Genomic DNA, 20,247 nt, shown 5'->3' with positions numbered 1-20,247 from the left:
CCATCTCCACCAGTCATAATCCTATACCTCTCCTCCACTTCTGAACTAAACTTGAAAAAGGCATCTACACTCAGTGCCTCCACTCTTCTTTTAAACCCTGTGAAATCTGTCTTCTACTCATTATTCAACTGAAATTACTTTCTTCAAAGTTTTTAGTGATCTTTTTGATACACCTTTTCTCATTTTTCCTTGCCCTCTTTGCAGCATTTGCTACTGTTGACCACCTTTTCCTCATAACTCCCTACCTAAAGTCTCTCTACATTCCAGTCCATCCTCCACACAACTGACGTAGTGATTTTCCAAAAACACAGGACTGACCACGTTACCCCCATACTCTATTAAACTTCACTAACTTGCTGCTATCTCTGGGATCAAATAAAAAAACTTTTTCTGTTAGTAATTTCTCTTACATTTCTGTTCTTTACAACCATCCTTCTTATATTCCTACACGTTATTCCTCTCTCTACACTTTACTTACTATCCAACTGTACTAATATACTTACTATTCCTAGAATATGATGTTCCATCTCCTGAGTCCATGCCTTTGTACTGGCTGTCCCTCCCCCTGACCTCTTAGAATAGTGGTGTCAAACTCAAATGGAAACAGATCCTGCAGTCCATATTTTGACTTAGAAAACAACAAATTAATATCATCCATGTTGTGTTGTATTTTTATTCTCTTATTAAGCATTGCACAATTACATTTAATTTGGTTCCAGTGGCACTTGAGTTTTGCAGGTCATAATAGTGCCCACAGTTTGATGCCTATATCCTAGTATAGCTGGTTTGCTTTAATACTTAGCTTAAATACCATCTTCTACAAGAGGCCTTTCCTAGTTCCCCTGGCTGCTAATTCCTTCCCCTCTAAGTCAATTCTCATATACCCTCAAATATTATATACTTAATGTACCTATGTATGGATATAGTGTCTAAGACAGTCCTCATGTACCCTCATATATTGTATGTTTACATGTACCTATTATGTACATAGTGTCTCCCCCATTAAATGTAAGTTCCTTGAGGGCACATAACTGTTTTTACTATTTCTTTGTATCCCTAGCACTTTAACACTGCCTATCACATAGTAAGCAGAAATAGAGCGCATAATAAACTAATAAATGTTTGTTGATAAGTATAGTTTAGCGGCTTTAATTTTCCCCTTTTTACGTAGAACCACTCTTCTACATTTGTGCTAACACCTTTATTTGTTATTTGGGTAAAAATATTGTGATAAACACTTGTTTAACTGTCAAGTGACACTTATTTTTTAAAAAATCCAGCCTTTCTCACATTTTCTCTTGTAACTCCAAAAACAAGTATAAAGTGCATTGACCTACTGAAAGAAGTACTACTTTGGTGCCTATCGTTTTTTACTGAGCTTTGAGAATTCTAAGTTGTAAAGGAGAGAACTTCTTCCAGAAGACTAATTGAAGATGAAAAAAAAGACCGTGAGCATAATAAATTAAACTGAACAGTCACAATGTGCTAGGAAAATAGCCATTTAATCCCTCTTTCTTTACAAATGCCATTATGCATATGAAATTTGTATTTCATATTCATTGAGTGACTCTTAGTTCATTTTCTTTGCTCCAGGTTCTCATCCAGTGGCTAAATATCTTGGTTCTGTTGATCACCGGTATAACAACTTCTTCCAGGATTTGGCCTGGAGGGATTTGTTCAGTAAACTTGAAACACATACTGCTGGTAAGAAATTATTTCCATATCAAGCGCTGATGCAGCAAATGATATGAATATTATACATCAGTAAAAATGCAAAGCAGTAGGAAATGTTAAAGACAATGCTTTTGTAAACCCTTACCTGCATAAAGTACTTAGATCTGCCACCAGACTTTCATCTTTTTTTTTCTATATTTCTCTCCAATATCACATCTTTTCTCACAAATTCTAGTTAACCATTAGAATCGTATCACAAAATCCTACCTTTGATAACATCTCTCCCAAAGCCCCTTACTAATGCTTTAAAGTTATGGTTACTGAAACTTCTTTATCCAAAGTAACCTTAATTGCCAAATGTGATGGTGTTTTCTCTGTCATAATCCTTCATGATCTCTTTGCTTCATTTGACCCTATTGAACCGTTTCTCTTTCTTTATACTTAGTATTTCCTTTATTTCTAGATGTTCATGACACTTTTACTCCCCTGTTTTTCTTCCTACTTATGTAATTGTTCTTTCTCAGTCTCAGTCATCCTCCTCAAGGATCTGTGATAAGACTTCTTTTCCTCTCTCTATACCTTCCCTATTGGTGATCTCATTAGCCCTCAGGGGTCTTGTTAATATCTCTTCGCAGATGACTCCCAGATCTGTATTCCTAGCTCTATTCTGTCCCATGAGTCTAGTCATATATCACCAACTCGACATTTCAAACAGGATAATATCCTGTAGATGTATTACATTCAACATATACTGAACATAACTCATCTTTCCCCAAAAATGTACTCTTCTAGCATACTTCTCTATTTCAGTCTAAGGCATTGCCATTATTTCAGTTTTCTGTTTTTATAACCCCAGTGTTACTCTTGACTTGTCACTCTCCCTCACCCTGAATGTCTAACTAGTTACCCTATTTTGCTATTTCCCTTCTCTCTGCTCAACCAGCTATCATCTCAGTTTAAGCCATTTTCACATCTCAGCTAGGTCATTATAATAACCTCTTAATTGGCATTCCTGCCTCAAGTCTGTTTCTACCTAAATTATTCTTAAAACACAGCTGTAAGTTTCCTTAAGTGCAGATACGATGATGTCATTCATCTACTCATTATATTCCAATTTAATGTTTCCAAGATCAAATATAAATTCCTATTTGGCTTTTAAAATTGCTTCACAACCTGGCCCCTACATGTCCAGTCATATATCATACTTCTCCCCTGCCTATACACCATAGTCCAGCCCAGCTGGCCTCTTTCTGCTTTTCATACACAGCATTCCATCTTCCCCCTCCAAACCTTTGCACCGGTTATCTTCCATGCAAGAAATGTGTTTTCTTCTTACCTCCTCATCTATATAGAATCTTTCTTTTAAAGTAAATGTTTTCCTCTACTACTAGTGACCTCTCTCCCTAACTATCTTGTACTTATTTTGTGTTTATTCAATATATATTTTTATATGTACATACTGTCTCCTCCAGGAGACTGAGAACAGGAATTGTTTAATTTTTGTTTTTGTATTCCTAGTACCTAGTATAGTGTCAGAGACATAATAGGCAAAATAATAAACGTTTGTTAAGCAACTGCTATATGCCAAGCACTGTGCTAAGTGTTAGGGATGGAAAGAAAAACAAGCCCTCGGGGGAGGGTTGGAATATTAGGGGATAAAAAAAGAGCATCAAGGTGAAGTCTAGAGGAGTGCAGCTGTGCAAAAAATGAAGACAAAGCTGGCCTCAGTGCCCTCCTTCAGTGGAGGTCCTGAAAGGAGCTCTGCACTTTCCAATCAGAAGGAAGGAATTCAGGGGCAGAGAGTACTAGTGAGCTGTGAGTTCAAGCACTGAAATAATATTCCAGAAGGAAGTTCCTGGGGCATGATGGAAAAGTCCAGAAAAATGCTTGTTGATTGGTTAATTGAAAAGTAAACACTAATTTGATTTGCATGTAAAGGAAATGTGTAGACTCCTATTGAAGTTATACTTATGAAAATATCTCTAATCCTTGCCCTCAATCAGCCACTACTCAATATTTCCATAGGTAATCTTATTTTCACACTAATACTGATAATTGTACTCTTAGATACAGTCATCCACTGACCTACTTGGTATTCCACAAACAAGACACTGTATCTGTCAACTCTGGGCATTTTCTCTGGCTGTCCCTCATATTTAAAATGCTCTCCCTCCTTCACCCCAACTACTGACCTCTCTGGCTTCCATAAAGTACCAACTAAAATGCTACATCCTACAGGAAGCCTTCCCCAACCCTTATTAATTCCAGTGCTTCCCTCCCTCTGTTAATTATTTCCTGTTTCTCCTGTAGATAGCTTACTCTGTGTGTGTGTGTGTGTGTGTGTGTGTGTGTGTGTGTGTGTGTGTGTGTGTGTGTATTTTGTCTCCCCCATTAACTGCTTGAGGGCAGGGCTTATCTTTTGCTTCTTCTTGTATCACTAGCACTTAGCACAGTATCTAGCACAGAGTAGATACTTAATAAACATTTATTGAATTAAAATTAATAACATGTAAATTTTGTACAACCTTACTTGGGAATAATCTTGATTGTCCTTTTCATTCTCTTGCAGTTCAGGAAACCCCAGATATTGTATCCAGAATAACACAGTACATTGCAGGGGCTAACTGTTCCCATCAGTTACCAATTGCAGAAGCTATGTTGACGTATAAACAAAAGAGGTAAAATCTGTTATTAATCCTTATCCTAGAAATAGCAGTGTGGTGAAAAAATGCAGTGAAAAACATATGTAAATAAGGTACAAAAACTTACTGATCGAAAATAGTAAATTTTTCTTTCGGCTGACTTTTTTCTTTGGAGAACGGTTTCAAGGAAATGTGCCACAAGCCTACCATCCTGGCACAGAAATACAGAGAGTGGTGTGTAAATTACTTGGGACAAAACAATATTTAAAATGTATTGACTCATACAGGAAACCTTATAATTTTTTACATCTTGAAAATGTTTTAATATGTAATGTACTCCATTTACTCTAGTGATTTATTTTACCTGTGACATTGAATTTACAAAATTTTTGGTGGGGGGTGGGGCTAGGCAGTGGGGTTAAGTGACTTGCCCAGGGTCACACAGCTAGTACGTGTCAAGTGTCTGAGATTAGATTTGAACTCAGGTCTTCCTGACTCCAAGGCTGGAGCTCCATCTGCTGTGCCACGTAGCTGCTCCGAATTTACAAAATTTTGAGATGTTCTTTAATTTTTGATTGTGAAACCATACTTATATCTATTGAATAGTAAGTGTAATCTTAACAAACAATTCTTTTTTCAAATCTAGCCTTGATTATATAGCTGATCAGTTTTCAACTGAATTTAAATCATGTGAGTTCTCAAGTCATTAAAGTACATTTATCTCCTCTTGTATTTATCTTCTCTTCTATTTTTAACTTTTCATGACATGTGACATAGTCCAAGGTTTTGTTGCAATATTCCATCTCCTTTTGAGAATTTCTGTAATTCTGTAACTATTGTGCTTCTCAGTATATCAGAATATTTACCAAAGTTTCTAATTTCCTCAATAAGAACAATATTTCCAGATACATTGGAAGTAAAGAAATCCCTAAAACGTTTTTGAAGTAAATGTACAGAACTTATAGGCACACATGGGCTTCTTCTAGGTGAATTTCATCAGTAAAAATTACCTTTTTCCATCTTCAGTACTGAAGTCTTTATGTTGTTTTGCTTGTGGTGAGTATTTTTTCTTCATAACAATGATTAACAGATGTTTTTAAAAATTTTTTTTACTATTTTTTATATCCTTCCAACTTCAAGGAGCCATATGTTGCACTACAGAGAATCAATCACAACCCCTCTAGATGCCAACTCCTGTGAAGGTCTTTGCTTTGTTTTCTGAGGATTAATTAGGCTGTTTCAAAAAAAAATAATTTTTCAATTATTGGTGTTGTTTTTCATTTTTGCCTGCATTTTCTTTTGCATTTTGATGTGACTGATCCTGTTTCGTTATGAGCTTTACTGATCCCTGAAATGCTTCACCATCCCCACTCGCGTAACTGTATGAGAATCTGTAGCAGTTATTGAAATGTACTGTTTAAGAAGTAGAACTCTTGCATTATGTTGTTCTGGATGCAGTATCTGGAGTTTTCTATATTGCCATAGAATTTTTTAAAAAGAATCAAGATCATTTTGTTAAAGTGAACCCTTTCATAAAAGCAACAGAATTAAAAATAACAAAGTGGAACAGTTCTGTAGATTTGTGCAATCCAAAATCCAGCTGTCAGTCAACAAAGAACTAAACAAAGGTGGAAATAACCAATTTAATTCAGTTTTATCTAGTCAAAAATCACATGTTCTGAGTTAGCCTTTTGACAATAGAAGCATAACCATTTGTGTCAAAAATAATGTCAGTCAATAAGCATTCATTAACCACCTATGTTTCAGCCTCTGTGCTAAGGTCTAAGGGTACAAAATAAGACAAAAGAAAATCCCTGCTCTCAAAGAGCTCACTTTCTGATGAAACCATATCAGAATTACTGTTTATCCCGAGCCATTTGTACACCATTGTATACATATTTCAGAGGGAAATTAGGAGCTACACAGATATGGAAAGGTAAAGATGGTTTGCTCCTTTTTTTCTGGACTTCTGTTGGTAAATCAAGTTCCCAAAAGGTCCTTATAATTGAATTCAGATAATGTTTTTGGAGAAGCTAGTACACACACATGTATGCATATGTATTTTTATATATATATAGATATAGATAGATATATAGACACATAGATATATAGATATCAGACAAGATGTTTGATTACCTTTTTCATGATTGGAAAAATCCATTAACCATATCAGAGCACTCTTTATCCTGATATCATATCAAGGACCAAGTTCTTTGGAATGCCTTTACTCTAACTGGAAATTAAAATAAAAGAAAAAGAGAAGAGCTTATCTTGGACAGCTTTACTGTATTTACAGGACTGAATTGTAAGGTAAAATCTTGGTTTTTTTCTCCTCCTTAAATGGATGGAACAAGGTTTATATGTATCCTAAATTACATATGTTTTCCCATTATTACCTAGACAAATATCACAGAAATGTTCTGTGAGAATTGGATGAAGGCTCTCTATGGACTAAAAACCACTAAATCAGCCCAAGGACCCTCCTCCCTTTTCTCTAAGTGAGCTCCCTTTCATTATGACAAGGGAATTTCACTTCCCACATATCATTAAAAAGGAAAGCCCTTCCCAGTAGTTCTACCACATGGTCCCCAAACCTTTTCTAGGACGGAGTTGTCCAAACCATCCTTGGGTCAAAGAATTCCTATGAATTAAAGAGGGATGTGAACCATTTCCCTGATTTGCACAGAACCTTCCAAGAAGACAAAAACCTTAAGTACTAGGCATCCCCCACACAGGGAATGAAATAAGGTAGTATTACTGAGGGTCAAATAAAATTATATCCAGAAGTAGTCCATCTTAATCAAGTAAGTCCTTTTAAAGGCTAGATGCAGTGAATGGCTGGAGTGGAAAGCCCTCCCCTTTTTTGGAATAGTGCTGATTCAGCAAGGACACAACCTCTAAGAGACAGGACACTCACCCCCAGCACACCCAGTTTGGAGTGGAATGACAAAAGCCAATGTCCACTTCAACTTTCTATAATATCAGCTGCCTGAGAACAATATGAGAGATGGAAAATCCAGTGAATGTGATGCTATTGGGCCCAATGTTAGATCTTCTTTTCAATGAAATGGGTACATTTATTAGTGGTACAAAGTGGTACAAAGGAGTCCATAAGGAAGAATAATGTGTTCTATAAAGCCCTTGCTAATAGTGGTTTCATTGGTATGATAGAAGGTCTGAAGCTCATTCTTTCTTCCAACTCTGCTCACAGTACAGGTTGGGTCTCCAGAAGGTAGCTGGCTAATGCTCTTCTCATTTTCTTGAAGTTTCTTGAAGTGAATTTGAGGGATTAGAGGATATTTTCTCATAGTTAAAGTTTCCTCTGTATATAGTGTAACTTTTTGCTGGTTTCCTTATGAAGTGCTGAGGCTGCCTTTCATCAAAGCATGTATTTTGTTTTCAGTGTGTGTCTCAGTGCATGACAGAGATGCTACCATTAACTACTTCTATTCCAAGAACACTTTTGCTGTCATCAGTGGGACATCTCGTCTTCCAACCTTTTGGACAGGGATGAAAAAGAGGTTCTTTCTCTTCCTCCTCCCTACCGAGTCAAATTCTTCTCAGCCAGGGTATTTCCTTTTTTTAAAAAAATTAATTTTTTAATGTCTTTTTTTTTTACATTACCATAATTCTCCCTAGTATCCCTGACCTCTTTCCTACCTGAGAGCCATCCTATTTAATAAATAATATTCAGTAATATTTTACTTTTTTCTCAATTATATGTAAAGACAATTCTTAGCATTAATTTTTACAAGATTTTGAGCTCCAAATTTTTCTCTCTCCCTTCCATACCTTCTTCCTAAAATGGTACGCAGTTTGATATAGGTTACATATGTACAGTCATATAAAACATATTTCCGTATTAGTCACAGTTGTGGCAGGAGAAACAAACTGAAAGGACAAAACCGCAGATAATTAAAGAAATTGAGAAAAAGTATGCTTCTATCTGCATTCAGAGTCCATGAGTTCTTTATCTGGATGTGAATAGCATTTTCTGTCATGAGTCCTTTGAAATTGTCTTGGATCGTTGTGTTGCTGAGAAGAGCTAAGTCATTCATAGTTGATCATCAGTGTTGCTGTGACTGTATACAATGTTTTCCTGGTTCTGTTAATTTCACTTTGTATCAGTTCATATAAGTCTTCCCAGGTTTTGCTGAAATCTACCTGCTTATCATTTCTTATTGCACAGTAGTATCCTATTACATCCATATACCTGGACTTGTTAAGCCATTCCCCAATTGATGGGCATCCCCTCAATTTCCAGTGCAATAAAAATGTTTGCACATGTGGGTACTTTTCCCTTTTTTTGTGATCTCTTGGGATACAGACCTAGTAGTGGATCAAAGGGTTTAGACCGTTTTGTTGCGATTTGGGCATAGTTCCAAATTGCTTTTCAGAATGGTTTGATCAGTTTACAATTCTACTAACAGTACATTAGTGTCCCAATTTTCTCATATCCTCTCCAACATTTATCATTTTCATTTTTTGGCATATTAGCAATCTGATAGGTGTGAGATATGATACCTCAGAGTTGTTTTTATTTGCATTTTTCTAATTCCAAAGAGCGCTTCTTCATATGACTATAAATAGGTTTGATTTCTTCATCTGAGAACTGCCTGTTCATATCCTTTGACCATTTATCAGTTGGGGAATGGCTTGTATTCTTATAAATTTGATTCAGTTCTCTTATATATTTGAGAAATGAGCGTTTTTTCATATGACTATAGATAGCTTTAGTCATTTGAAAAACTACCTGTTCATATCCTTTGACTATTTATCAATTGGGGAATGACTTGTATTCTTATATATTTGACTCACTTCTCTATATATTTGAGAAATGAGGTCTTTATCAGAAACACTTGCTGTAAAGATTGTTTCCCAGCTTTCTGCTTTCCTTCCAGTTTTAGTTGCATTGGTTTTGTTTGTGCAAAAGCTTTTTAATTTAAGATTATCAAAATTGTCTATTTTACATTTTGTAAAATAATGTATCTCTGGTTTGATCATGAATTCTTCCCTTCTCTGTAGATCTGACAGATAGACTATTCCTTGTTTATCTAATTTGCTTATGGTATCACCCTTTATGTCTGAATCATGTACCCGTTTTGACCTTATCTTGGTATATGGTATAAGATGTTGGTCTGTGCCTAGTTTCTGCCATACTGTTTTCCAGTTTTCCCAGCAGTGTTTGTCAAATAGTGAATTTATCCCAGAGGCTAGAGTCTTTGGGTTTATCAAACACTAGGTTACTGTGGTCAGTTACCACTCTGTCTTCTGTGTCTGACCTATTCCACTGATCTACCATGCTATTTCTTAGCCAGTATCAGATAGTTTTGATGATTACTGCTTTATAATATAGTTTGAGATCTCCTGTTGCTAGACAATCTTCTTTTGTATTTTTTTCATTAGTTCCCTTGATATTCATGACCTTTTGTTGTTCCAGATGAATTTTGATATTTTTTCTAGCTCTATAAAATAATTTGTGGTAGTTTGATTGGTATGGCACTGAATAAGTAAATTAGTTTAGGCAGAATTGTCATTTTTATTGGCTCAGCCTATCCATGAGCAATTAATAGTTTTCTAGTTGGTTAGATGTGGCTTTTTGTGTGAAAAGTATTTTGTAATTGTGTTCATATAGTTCCTGGGTTTGTCTTAACAGGTAGACTCCCAAGTGTTTTATATTGTTAAGTTATTTTAACTGGAATTTCTCTTGTTTATTATTTCAGGTAGTTTTTTAGTTGATTCTCTGGAATTCTTTAAGTGTATATCATCATATTATCTGCAAATGTTACAGCTAAAATTTTTAGTACTATATTGAATAATAGTGGTGATAATGAATATCCTTCCTTTACCCCTGATGTTACTGGGAAGACTTCTAGCTTATCCCCATTACAAATAATGCTTGCTGATGATTTTAGATAAATACTGCTTATCATTTTAAGGAATGCTCCCTTTATTCCTATGCTCTCTAGTGCTATTAATAGGAATGGGTACTGTATTTTGGCCAAAGCTTTTTCAGCAAGCATCTTTTGAGATAATCATATGATTTCTGTCCTTTTTGTTATTAATATGGTCAATTCTGTTGATACTTTTCCTAATATTGAACCAACCCTGCATTCCTACTATAAATCCCATGTGGTCATAATGTGTGATCCTTGAGATATATTGCTGTAATCTCCTTGCCAGTGTTTTATTTAAAATTTTTTTGCATTGATATTCATTATGGAAATTGGTCTAGTTTTCTTTCTCTGTTTTAGCTCTTTCTGGTTTAGGTATCAACACCGCATTTATGTCATAAAAGGAATTTCATAGGATTCCTTTTTCATCTCCTTTTCCAAATATTTGTATAGTATTGGAATTAGTTGTTCTTTAAATGTTTGGTAGAATTCACTTGTGAACCTATCTGGCCCTTGGGATTTTTTCTTAGGGAGTTCATTAATGGCTTATTCAATTTCTTTTTCTAAGATGGGGTTATTTAGGCATTTTATTTCCTCATCTGTTAATCTGAGTACTTTATATTTTTATAAATATTCATTGATTTCACATAGATTGTCAGGTTAATTAGCATATAATTAGGAAAAACATTTCCTAATGATTGCTTTAATTTCTTCTTCATCAGCAGTGATTTCACTCTTTATATTTTTGACACTGGATATTTTGTCATCTTCCTTTTTATAAATCAAATTAACCAATGGCTTATCTACATTAGTGGTTATTTTTTTTTCCATAAAACCAGCTCCTAGTTTTATTTATTAGCTTAATAGTTGTTTATTACTTTCAACTTCATTAATCTCACCTTTGGTTTTCAGGATTTCCAATTTGGTGCTCAATTGGGGATTTTTAACTTTTTCTAATTATTTTAGTTGCATGCCCAATTAATTAATCTGCTCTGTTTTGTTCATGTAAGAATTTAGAGAAATAAATTTTCCCCTGCATACTACTTTGATCGCGTCCTATAAATTTTGGTATGTTGTCTCATTGTAGTCATTCTCGTTAATGAAATTATTGATTGCTTCTATGATTTGTTCTTTGACCCACTTATTCTTTTTATTTTTATGAATTCATTTATTTTTAATTTTCAGCCTTCACTTCCATAAGATTTTGAGTTCTACATTTTCTCCTCCTCTTTCCTCCTCCCTTCCCCAAGACAGTGTGCAATGTGATATAGACTATACATATACATATACATTCGTATTAAATATGTTTTTACATTAGTCATGTTGTAAAGAAGAATTAGAACTAATGGGAGAAACCATGAGAAAGATGAAACAACAACAAAAAAGAGAGAGCAAATAGTATGCTTCAATTTGTATTCAGACTCTGTAGTTCTTTTTCTGGATGTGGATAGCATTTTCCATAATGAGTCTTTTGGAGTTGTCTTAGATCCTTGCATTGCTGAGAAGTTAGTCATCTCACAGTGCGGCTCTTACTGTGTACAGTGTTCTCCTTGTTCTGCTCACTTCACTCAGCATCAGTTCATGATCCATTTATTCTTTAAGATTGTATTGTTTAGTTTCCGATTGGTTTTTAATCTATCTTTCCACTGCCTTTGTTGAATGTAATTTGTATTGCATTATGATCCCAAAAAGGATACATTTAGTATTTCTGCCTTTCTGCATTTGATTTTGAGGTTTTTATACCCTAACCGTGGTCAGTTTTTGTGTAAGTGTCATGTGCTGCTCAGAAAAAGCTGTATTCTTCTCTGTTCCCATTCATTTTTCTCCAAAGGTCTGTCATATCTAACTTTTCTAATATTCTATTCATCTCCTTGTTTTTTTCTTTTTTCTTTTTTGGTTGGATTTACCAATTTCTGAGAGGTGACAGTTGAAGTCACCCACTAGTATAGTTTGGTGTCTGTTTCTTCCTGTAACTCCCTTAACTTTTTCTTTAAGAATATGGATGCTAATTGGGAACTATGCCCAAAGGGCTATAAAAATGTGTATACCGTTCTACCCAGCAATACTACTTCTATGGCTGTATCTCAAAGAGATCATAAAAATGGGAAAAGGACACACATGTACGAAAATATTTATAGCAGCTCTTTCTGTGGTGGCAAAGAATTGGAAATTGAGAGCATGCCCATTAATTGGGGAATGGCTGAACAAGCTGTGATATATGAATATAATGGAATGCTATTGTGCTGTAAGAAATGATGAGCAAGTGAACTTCAGAAAAGCCTAGAAAGACTTGTATGGACTGATGCTAAGTGAAGTGAGCAGAACCAGGAGAATGTTGTACACAATAACAGCTACACTGTGTGATGACTAATGTTGATAGACTTAGCTCTTCTCAGCAATGCAAGGATCTAAGACATCTCCAAAAGTCTCTTGATGGAAAATGCTATCCACATCCAGAGAAAGCCCTGTGGAGTCTGAATGCAGATGGAAGCAGACTATTTGCTCCTTTTTCCCTTCTATTTTGTTTTGTTTTGTTTCTTCTTTCTTATTGTTCCTCCTGTTGGTTATAATTCTTCTTTACAATATGACTAATAATATGTTTAAAAACATGTTTAATAGGAATGTATATGTAGAGCCTATATCAGATTGTGTGCCATTTTGGGGAGGGAGTTTAGGAGGGAGGGAGATAAAATTTAAAAACTTATGGATGTGAATGTTGAAAACTAAAATAAATTGATTTTTTTAAAAATGTAAAGAAAAAAAGAATGTGGGTGCTATATCTGTTAGTTTAGTATTGAAATTACATCGTTGTGTATGGTACCTTTTAGCAAGATATAGTTTCCTTCTATATCTCTTTTAATTTAGGTCTGTTTTTGCTTTTGTTTTGTCTGAGATCAGGATTGCTATCCCTGCTTTTTTAACTTCAGCCAAAGCACGATAGATTCTGCTCCAGCCCCTTACCTTTACTCTGTGTGTCTCCCTGCTTCAAGTGTTCTTCTTATAAAAAACATTCTGGTAGGATTCTGGTTTTTTGATCCCCTCTGCTATCTGCTTCCATTTTATGCAAGAGCTCATCTCATTCACATCCACAGTTATGATTACCATGTATTTTCCTCCATCCTATTTTTCCTCCTTTTTGTCCTCTCTCCTTTTACCCTTTTCCTGCTCACCAGTGTTTTGCCTATGTCTGTGTCTTCCCCCAATCTGCCTTCCCTTCTGTCAGTCCAACCTCAACCTTACTTAATCTCTTCCCCTCCCACTTCTTTGTCAGGTAAAATAATAGATCTTTGTGTACAACTGATTGTGTATGTTATTCCCTCTTTGAGTCAATTCTTATAAGAATATGGCTCAAGGGATGCCCTTCACCCACCCTTCCATCTTCCCCTTCACTGTAGTAAGTCTTTCATGCCTTTTCATGTGAAATAATTTACCCCATTCTACTTCACCCTTCCTTCTTTACCCAGTGTACTCCTCATTCTCATCCCTTAATTAGTTTTTTATGTAGTTCCTTCAAATTTACACTATACTCATACCGATACCCTCTGTCTATGTATATTCCTTCTAGCTGCACTATTAGTGATCTAGTTCTTAAGAATTACAAGCATCATCTTTGCATGTAAGAATGTAAAAAGTTTAGCTCTATTGAATCCTTTATGTTTTCTTTTCCCTTTTTGTGTTTCTCTTGGGTCTTGATATGGGAGATCAAATTTTTTGTTCAGTTTTGATCTTCTCTTTATGAAAGCTTGAAATCCTTCTATTTCATTGAATGACTTTTTTTACCCTTGCAATATTATGCTCAGTTTTTCCAGGTAGGTGATTCTTGGTTGTACTTCTAGCTCCTCTGCCTTCCAGAATATCATATTATATGATCTTGTATCCTTTAATGTTGCATCTGCTAAGTCCTGTGTAATCCTGATTGTAGCTCCTTGATGTTTGAACTGTTTCTTTCTAGCTGCTTGTAGTATTTTTCCCTTGGCCTGATAGTTCTGACATTTGGTTATAATGGCCCTTGGAGTTTTCATTTTGAGATCTCTTTCCTGAGTTGATCAGTGGATTCTTTTTTTGGCTGGGGGGGTGGGGGGAGAGTCGGGTGGGACAGAAGGACTGTCTGTCCTTTATTTACATCCTCTGGAAAATGGCCGCAGCCTTGTGTAGACAGGGCACCAGAAAGCTGGGGTCCTGAGCCATGTATCAAGGTCTCTGCTCTCTCTCTCTCTCCTCTCCCTCTGGGCTGACCTGCCTCCTTCCCAGTCCCTGTAGACTAGGCATGGGACAGTGGCCACCAATCCCTCTCTGCAGTGGGGCCTGGCCTCTCTGACTCACGTAGGCAAAACTTGCACTTGGCCTGCATCAAGGTGATTCTCTGCTTGTCCTCCTCAAACTTCTTCCACAGCTGGGCCAAGTGCTGCATCTTGGTCTCACGGTGCTGCCAGGCATAGAAATTGAGCAGCTCCTTGCAGGCTTTCTTGCGCTTCTCCTTCTCCAGCGCGTGCAGGTGTGGTCTCCAAGCCAGGCAGGCCAGGCCACTGGCCTTTGTGGGTCACCTTCACCCAGCCTTCCTCTGGAACTCTCTCCTCCACCTCTGCCTTGGCATCTTGCACAGCTGTCTTCTTATCGTATTCTTCCATGAACATGTCCACCTCAAGCCTGAGGGCCTCTGGGTCCACCAGAGAGTCCATTTAATCTGCTATCCACTTCTCAATGCCAGTTTTTGCTAACTGACTCTCAGTTGAGGTGATCAGAGGTCCCTGAAGAGCCAGAGCCTTTGGTACTGACACTGGCTTCCTGAATACCACGTAAGCCACCTGGAACCCTGAGACAGGCTTTGGACAGAAAAACACCGACAGGGACTCCTTTGGCGTCTCTTAAAGGTCTGGCTTCTTGTGTAAATGCATGGACTGGACAAGGCCACTGGTGGAAAAGAGCTGGGCCAGGCATCCCTCTGAAAAGTATGGGGGGACATTGAGGACAGTGAGTCTGGAGGCCAGCTGGACTTGGCACTCTTTCAAACTCGGTGCTCTTTGATGTAGAGGAAATGACAAGATGCCTGCTCCTAGGAGAACTTGATGGGGATGGCTTGGTAGCCAGGCAGACTCAGAGCCCTCTCTGACATCATTTCCTTCACACACATTTACTTGCCCACCACCATGACAGCATGAGGGCTGCCAGTGGATTCTTTTAATGACGATTTTGCCCTCTGGTTCTAGGATGTCAGGGCAGTTTTTCTTGATATTTCATGAAAAATTCTATTTAGGTCCTCCTTTTGATTATGGCTTTCAGGTAGTCCAGTGATTCTAGTATTATCTCTCCTGGATCTGCTGTCTAAGTCAATTGTTTTTCCTATGAGTTATTTTATTTTCTTCTAATTTTTCATTCTTTTGATTTTGCTTGATTGATTCTTGATATCTCATAGAGCCATTAGCTTCGACTTGCCCAATTCTAATGTTCAGGGAATCATTTTCCTCCGTTAGCTTTTGTACCTCCTTTTCCATTTGACAAGTTGTACTTTTTAAGGAGTTGTTTTCTTCATTGGATTTTTGTATCTCTTTTTCCATTTAGTCAGTTCTGCTTTTTAAGCAGTTTTCTTTTTCCAGACTGTTAAATTTTTTTCATAATTCTCTTGCATCACTCATATCTTTTCCCCATTTTTCTTCTACCTATTTTATTTGATTTTTAAGCTCCTTTTTTTAGTTCTTCCATGAGTTCTTTCTGGGCTTGAGACCAATTTCATTTTTCTTTGGGACTTTGTCCATAGGTGTTTTGACATTGTTGTCCTCTTCTGAGTTTGTGTCTTGATCTTCCCTGGCGCCATAATAGCTTTATATGGTCAGATTCTGTTTTGGTCATTTTTTCCAGCTTTTTTTCCTTAATTTTAAATTTGAGCTCTGCTCCTGGGGGGAAGGGACTCTGTCCAAAGCTTCTTGTGCCAGGGGCTGTAGGCGCTGGCTGTTTACCTGGTGCTGTACTGATATTGCCCTGAGGCCCACTTGGGACCGTCTTGTCTGATGCTCTGTTGAGGGAGTATGATGGGGGTGGTTGATGCTGCGGGAGGTTTTGTACAGGTATGGTAGCTTACCTGGTGCTGAGCCAGGGTCTCAGTGCTGGTGTGTGCCGGGGCCCGTGAGGCATCTCTGTGTTGGCATCTACCTGTTTGCCTGGGGCTATGCTGAAGCATATGACAGATCTCAGAGCTGGAGTCTGCCCCTGTGCTGAGGCCCATGGGGCTTACTTCTGTTAGCATTTGCCTGTTCACCTGGCTTTCTTGGGATATGTGGGGGTCCCCACACTGGTGTCTGCCAGTTTGCTTAGGCACCTGCAGGGTCCAGGCATTGATCTACCTGTTTGCCAGGTACTATGCTGAAGCACAGTTCTTTGAGCAAGCCCCACTGGCTTGCTGCCACATTTCCTGTCCTGGACTGTGTTCACCTTTTACCAGAGTGAGACAGACCTTTCCTGCTGACCTTCCGAGTTTCTTGCATCAAAGAAGTAGAAGTGTCAGAGGAGAGAAGGGAACATACGTAAGAAATGCTAAGATGTTAGAAATAAAAGCACTTAACAACTGATGGGTTATAGAGAGATAGAAGGAGGGGAGCATAGAAAGAACCAAGGTGACTCCTAGGTTCGATGTCTAGGTAACTACAAAGATGGTGATACCCTCAACAGTAATTGAACAGTTAGGAAGTGGAGAACATTTTTGGGAAAAGGCAATGAGTTCAGTTTTTGACATATTGAGTTTTAAGATATCTATGGAGCATCCAGTTCAAGATATCCAGTAAGCAGGTGGAAATATGAGACAAGGTCAGGAGGGACATTAGGGTTTGCTAAGTAGATCTGAGAGGCATATACATAGAAGTGATAATTAAAGCCATGGCAAGTGATTGGATCACCAAGTGAAATAGTATGGAGGAAAGAACCCTGGACCGAGCCTTAGGAGTGTCCCATGGTTAGAGGGGTTGAAGATTCAGGAAAGGAGGCAGAAGAGTGGTTAAACAGGTAGGAAGAGAACCAAGAGAGAGAAGTTTTATAAAAACCTAGGTAAAAAAGTATGGAGGACAAGAGGGTGATTGACAGTGCCAAAGGTTATAGAGAGGTCAAGAAAGATAAGAATTAGCAAAAGGCCAATCAATAGATTTGGCAGTTTTAAGATATCATTGGTAACTTTGGAGAGAGCAGTGTCTGTTAAATGATGAGAGCAAAAGGCTACAGAGAGTTAGGAAGATAGTAAAAAGAAAAAAATTTATTTTATCCACAAAAAGGAGGAGAGATATAGGATGATAGCTAATAGAGATGGGAGGATCAAGTGAAGATTTTTTAAGGATAGAGGTAACATGGGCACCTTGGTAGGCAATAGAAAAGCAGCCAGTGGAAAGAGATTGAAGATTAATAAGTATGGTTGATAGAGGAGGCAGTCTTTTAGAGCAGGGCTTCTTAAACTTTTTCCACTCATGACCCCTTTTCGCCTGAGAAATTTTTTTTTTAAGGTTGACCAACCATTTTATTTTCCTCTGATCACTTCAGGAATGTTGTTGGGCAGATAGCTCATTACATAGGCTTTGGAGGGGGGGGTCTAGGAGCAGCAGCAGCAGGTCTGAAGCGAGGTGGGGGGTGTCTGATCATTTCCAGCCTCACGGGACCGATTCCTCACTACCTTGCTGTGGATCGCACAGCTCACACAGTAATGTAGTTTCACATACAGTTTGGACAGCACATAGGAGTCAAAGATGCTGACCTCAGAGGTGTCCCTGATGGCCATGGCTTCCACAGTGTTGTGGATGACCAGCTTCTTGATGGCCTTGTCCTTGGGCACGCAGCAGGCACAGGTGGTGCAGTGGCTGGGCTGCACATGGCCATGGCTTCCACGGTGTTGTGGATGACGAGCTTCTTGATGGCCTTGTCCTTGGGCACGCAGCAGGCACAGGTGGTGCAGTGGCTGGGCTGCACATGGCCATGGCTTCCACGGTGTTGTGGATGACGAGCTTCTTGGTTGCCTTGTCCTTGGGCAGCAGATGGGCTGCATGTGGCCGTGGCTTTCCACGGTGTTGTGGATGACAAGCTTCTTGGTGGCCTTGTCTTTGGGTAGCAGATGGGCTGCACGTGGCCGTGGCCCTTCTTGGCGTGCCCATCGTTCCTCCTCTTCTTGGTCATCTTGGAAGCCAGGAACTGAAAAAACACGCCTGAGAAGTTTTTATGTGACCCCGAGTATATAGGTATATAAAATAGGCATACAAATTAAACATTTACTGATAAATCATAAAGAAATTTATGTAAAAATAGTTTTTGGCATATATATAATTTCACCATTTATTAAAAACTACTGATTTGCATACTAATAAGATGGGTGTTCCTATTTATTTTTACATAAATAATTAAATCTTGGCAGAATATTAGAGCATCTTCAATACTTTTCAGAGTTGATTGATATTTTGATTTTATAGTTGTCAGTCCTGAGAATGCAGCTTTGCAAAAATATGTAGTACAAAATGGCAGAAGTATATTTAGGGCCATTTCAGAAATTGTTGGAAATTCTGTCCTAATCCCAAGCCAAAATTCATTTAGTAATTTTGTATGTACAGTAAACACTGCAGTTCATAACATGCAGTAGTCTCAAATCTGAGCTCAGGAATTGCTGTCAGCATTCATTGGCATTGCATGGCGTGACAGCGTGTGCAGTGCAAAGTGCACATGTGTGTTCAAAACCAAGGCTGCAGTGAAGTTGTGCGATGCAGCACAGGTAAGCGCTGCCAGAAACACCTTGGATTCATTACGTGTTTGGTTTTGAATTCATTTTTGGTCATTGCACGTTCAGAAACATTTTACTGTTGCCAAATTTTTTGCGACCTCCACATTCAGTTATATGATCCCATATGAGGTTCTAGAGAAGATGGGATAGAGTGAGATCACTTGTGCATGGAAAGAGGTCTGCCTTGGCAAGGAGAAAGTCCACCTCTTTATGTGAAATGGGTGAAGAAAAAGATAGTTGGGGAAGGCATCTGAGTAATGTGAAATGAAGAAGGGAGAAGAGGTAGCTCTGTGAATGGCCTCAGTTTTTTCAAGGAAATGAGAGACCAGGTTCTTAGCTGGCAAGATTAGAAAGCAGTATAGAAGAATGAAAAAACAGAATGGAAAGATTAGGAAAAGTTGCTGTGGTGTATGGGAGGTATAAAGAATCACCTTGCCACAGTGAAGACCTAGTTGAAATTAGATACCATAAAGTTTTTGTGAACCCATTAGCATGAGATTTTCTCCAGTTTTGCTTAGCAATTTGTGGAATAGACGTGAAGGCAGTGGATGGTACTGATTAGAGTCATTATAATATAAATTAACTTTGGGTGGAAGTGCATCAGAATGTGTAAAATCTTGCATTTGGGCTTTTGACTTCAGATTATAAAATTCTACTAAGATCAAGTTAGAGAATAGAGTCTGGGCAAGTTCTCCAACTTAGAGAGCAAACTAAGGAAAACTACAAATACTCTGAGTCTTGCCAAAACTTCATAAGTGTTTACCAAATGCAAATACAAATATGTAATACAAATACAACTAATTACATTTTCAGCTTTTAGTTCCTTTCTGGTTTGAATTTTCTCATTAAGATATATTTGAGAAAGTTCTCTTTTTTTTTTTTACATCATAACTTCCTTTCCTCTATTTTGTCTCTTCCAAAGAAAATGATGTCATGTAACTGAAAGATGGTACCTTTCCAAATAACACCCTTAGCTCAGATAATTACATTTTCTGCCAAGTATTCTGTGTATTAAGGCCAAATTAATAGAATACCTGATGTGATAATCCAGATAAGTTAGGGAACTTTATAAAAAAGACTCTTCACTTCTAAGAGAATTCAGTGTTCTAAAGGAAGTCCATTGCATTTAAATAACTTGAAAAGCATTAATTTCTTTATAATGATAAAGAAATTGGGCTTGAGGGGCAGCTAGGTGGCACGGTGGATAGAGTCAGGAGGACCTGAGTTCAAATCTGGCCTCAGAAACATAACACTCACTAGCTGTGTGACTCTGGGCAAGTCACTTAACCCCAATTGC

The 20,247-nt window shown here is 37.7% G+C and overlaps 1 protein-coding gene and 1 pseudogene across 4 annotated transcripts in view; one reads left to right on the top strand and one right to left on the bottom strand.

The window, feature by feature from the left end:
• Positions 1 to 20,247, top strand: part of PACS2 (phosphofurin acidic cluster sorting protein 2) — a 330,978-nt gene that overhangs the window by 252,011 nt on the left and 58,720 nt on the right. For all 4 annotated transcript variants that reach the window (XM_020974848.2, XM_078151576.1, XM_020974846.2 and 1 more), the window contains 2 exons: positions 1,594 to 1,704; positions 4,244 to 4,352. In XM_020974848.2, the coding sequence (XP_020830507.1) occupies positions 1,594 to 1,704; positions 4,244 to 4,352 (220 nt within the window). The remainder of the gene's footprint in view (positions 1 to 1,593; positions 1,705 to 4,243; positions 4,353 to 20,247) is intronic.
• LOC144456228 (ribosomal RNA-processing protein 7 homolog A pseudogene) lies at positions 14,472 to 15,323 on the bottom strand (annotated as a pseudogene).

This window comes from Phascolarctos cinereus, unplaced genomic scaffold (genome assembly GCF_003287225.1).
Source record: "Phascolarctos cinereus isolate Bilbo 61053 unplaced genomic scaffold, phaCin_HiC Scaffold_3;HRSCAF=262, whole genome shotgun sequence".
Taxonomy (NCBI): Eukaryota; Metazoa; Chordata; class Mammalia; order Diprotodontia; family Phascolarctidae; genus Phascolarctos; species Phascolarctos cinereus.
The sequence above is the reverse complement of the archived record's forward strand: the minus strand, read 5'-3'. Positions and strand labels throughout refer to the sequence as shown.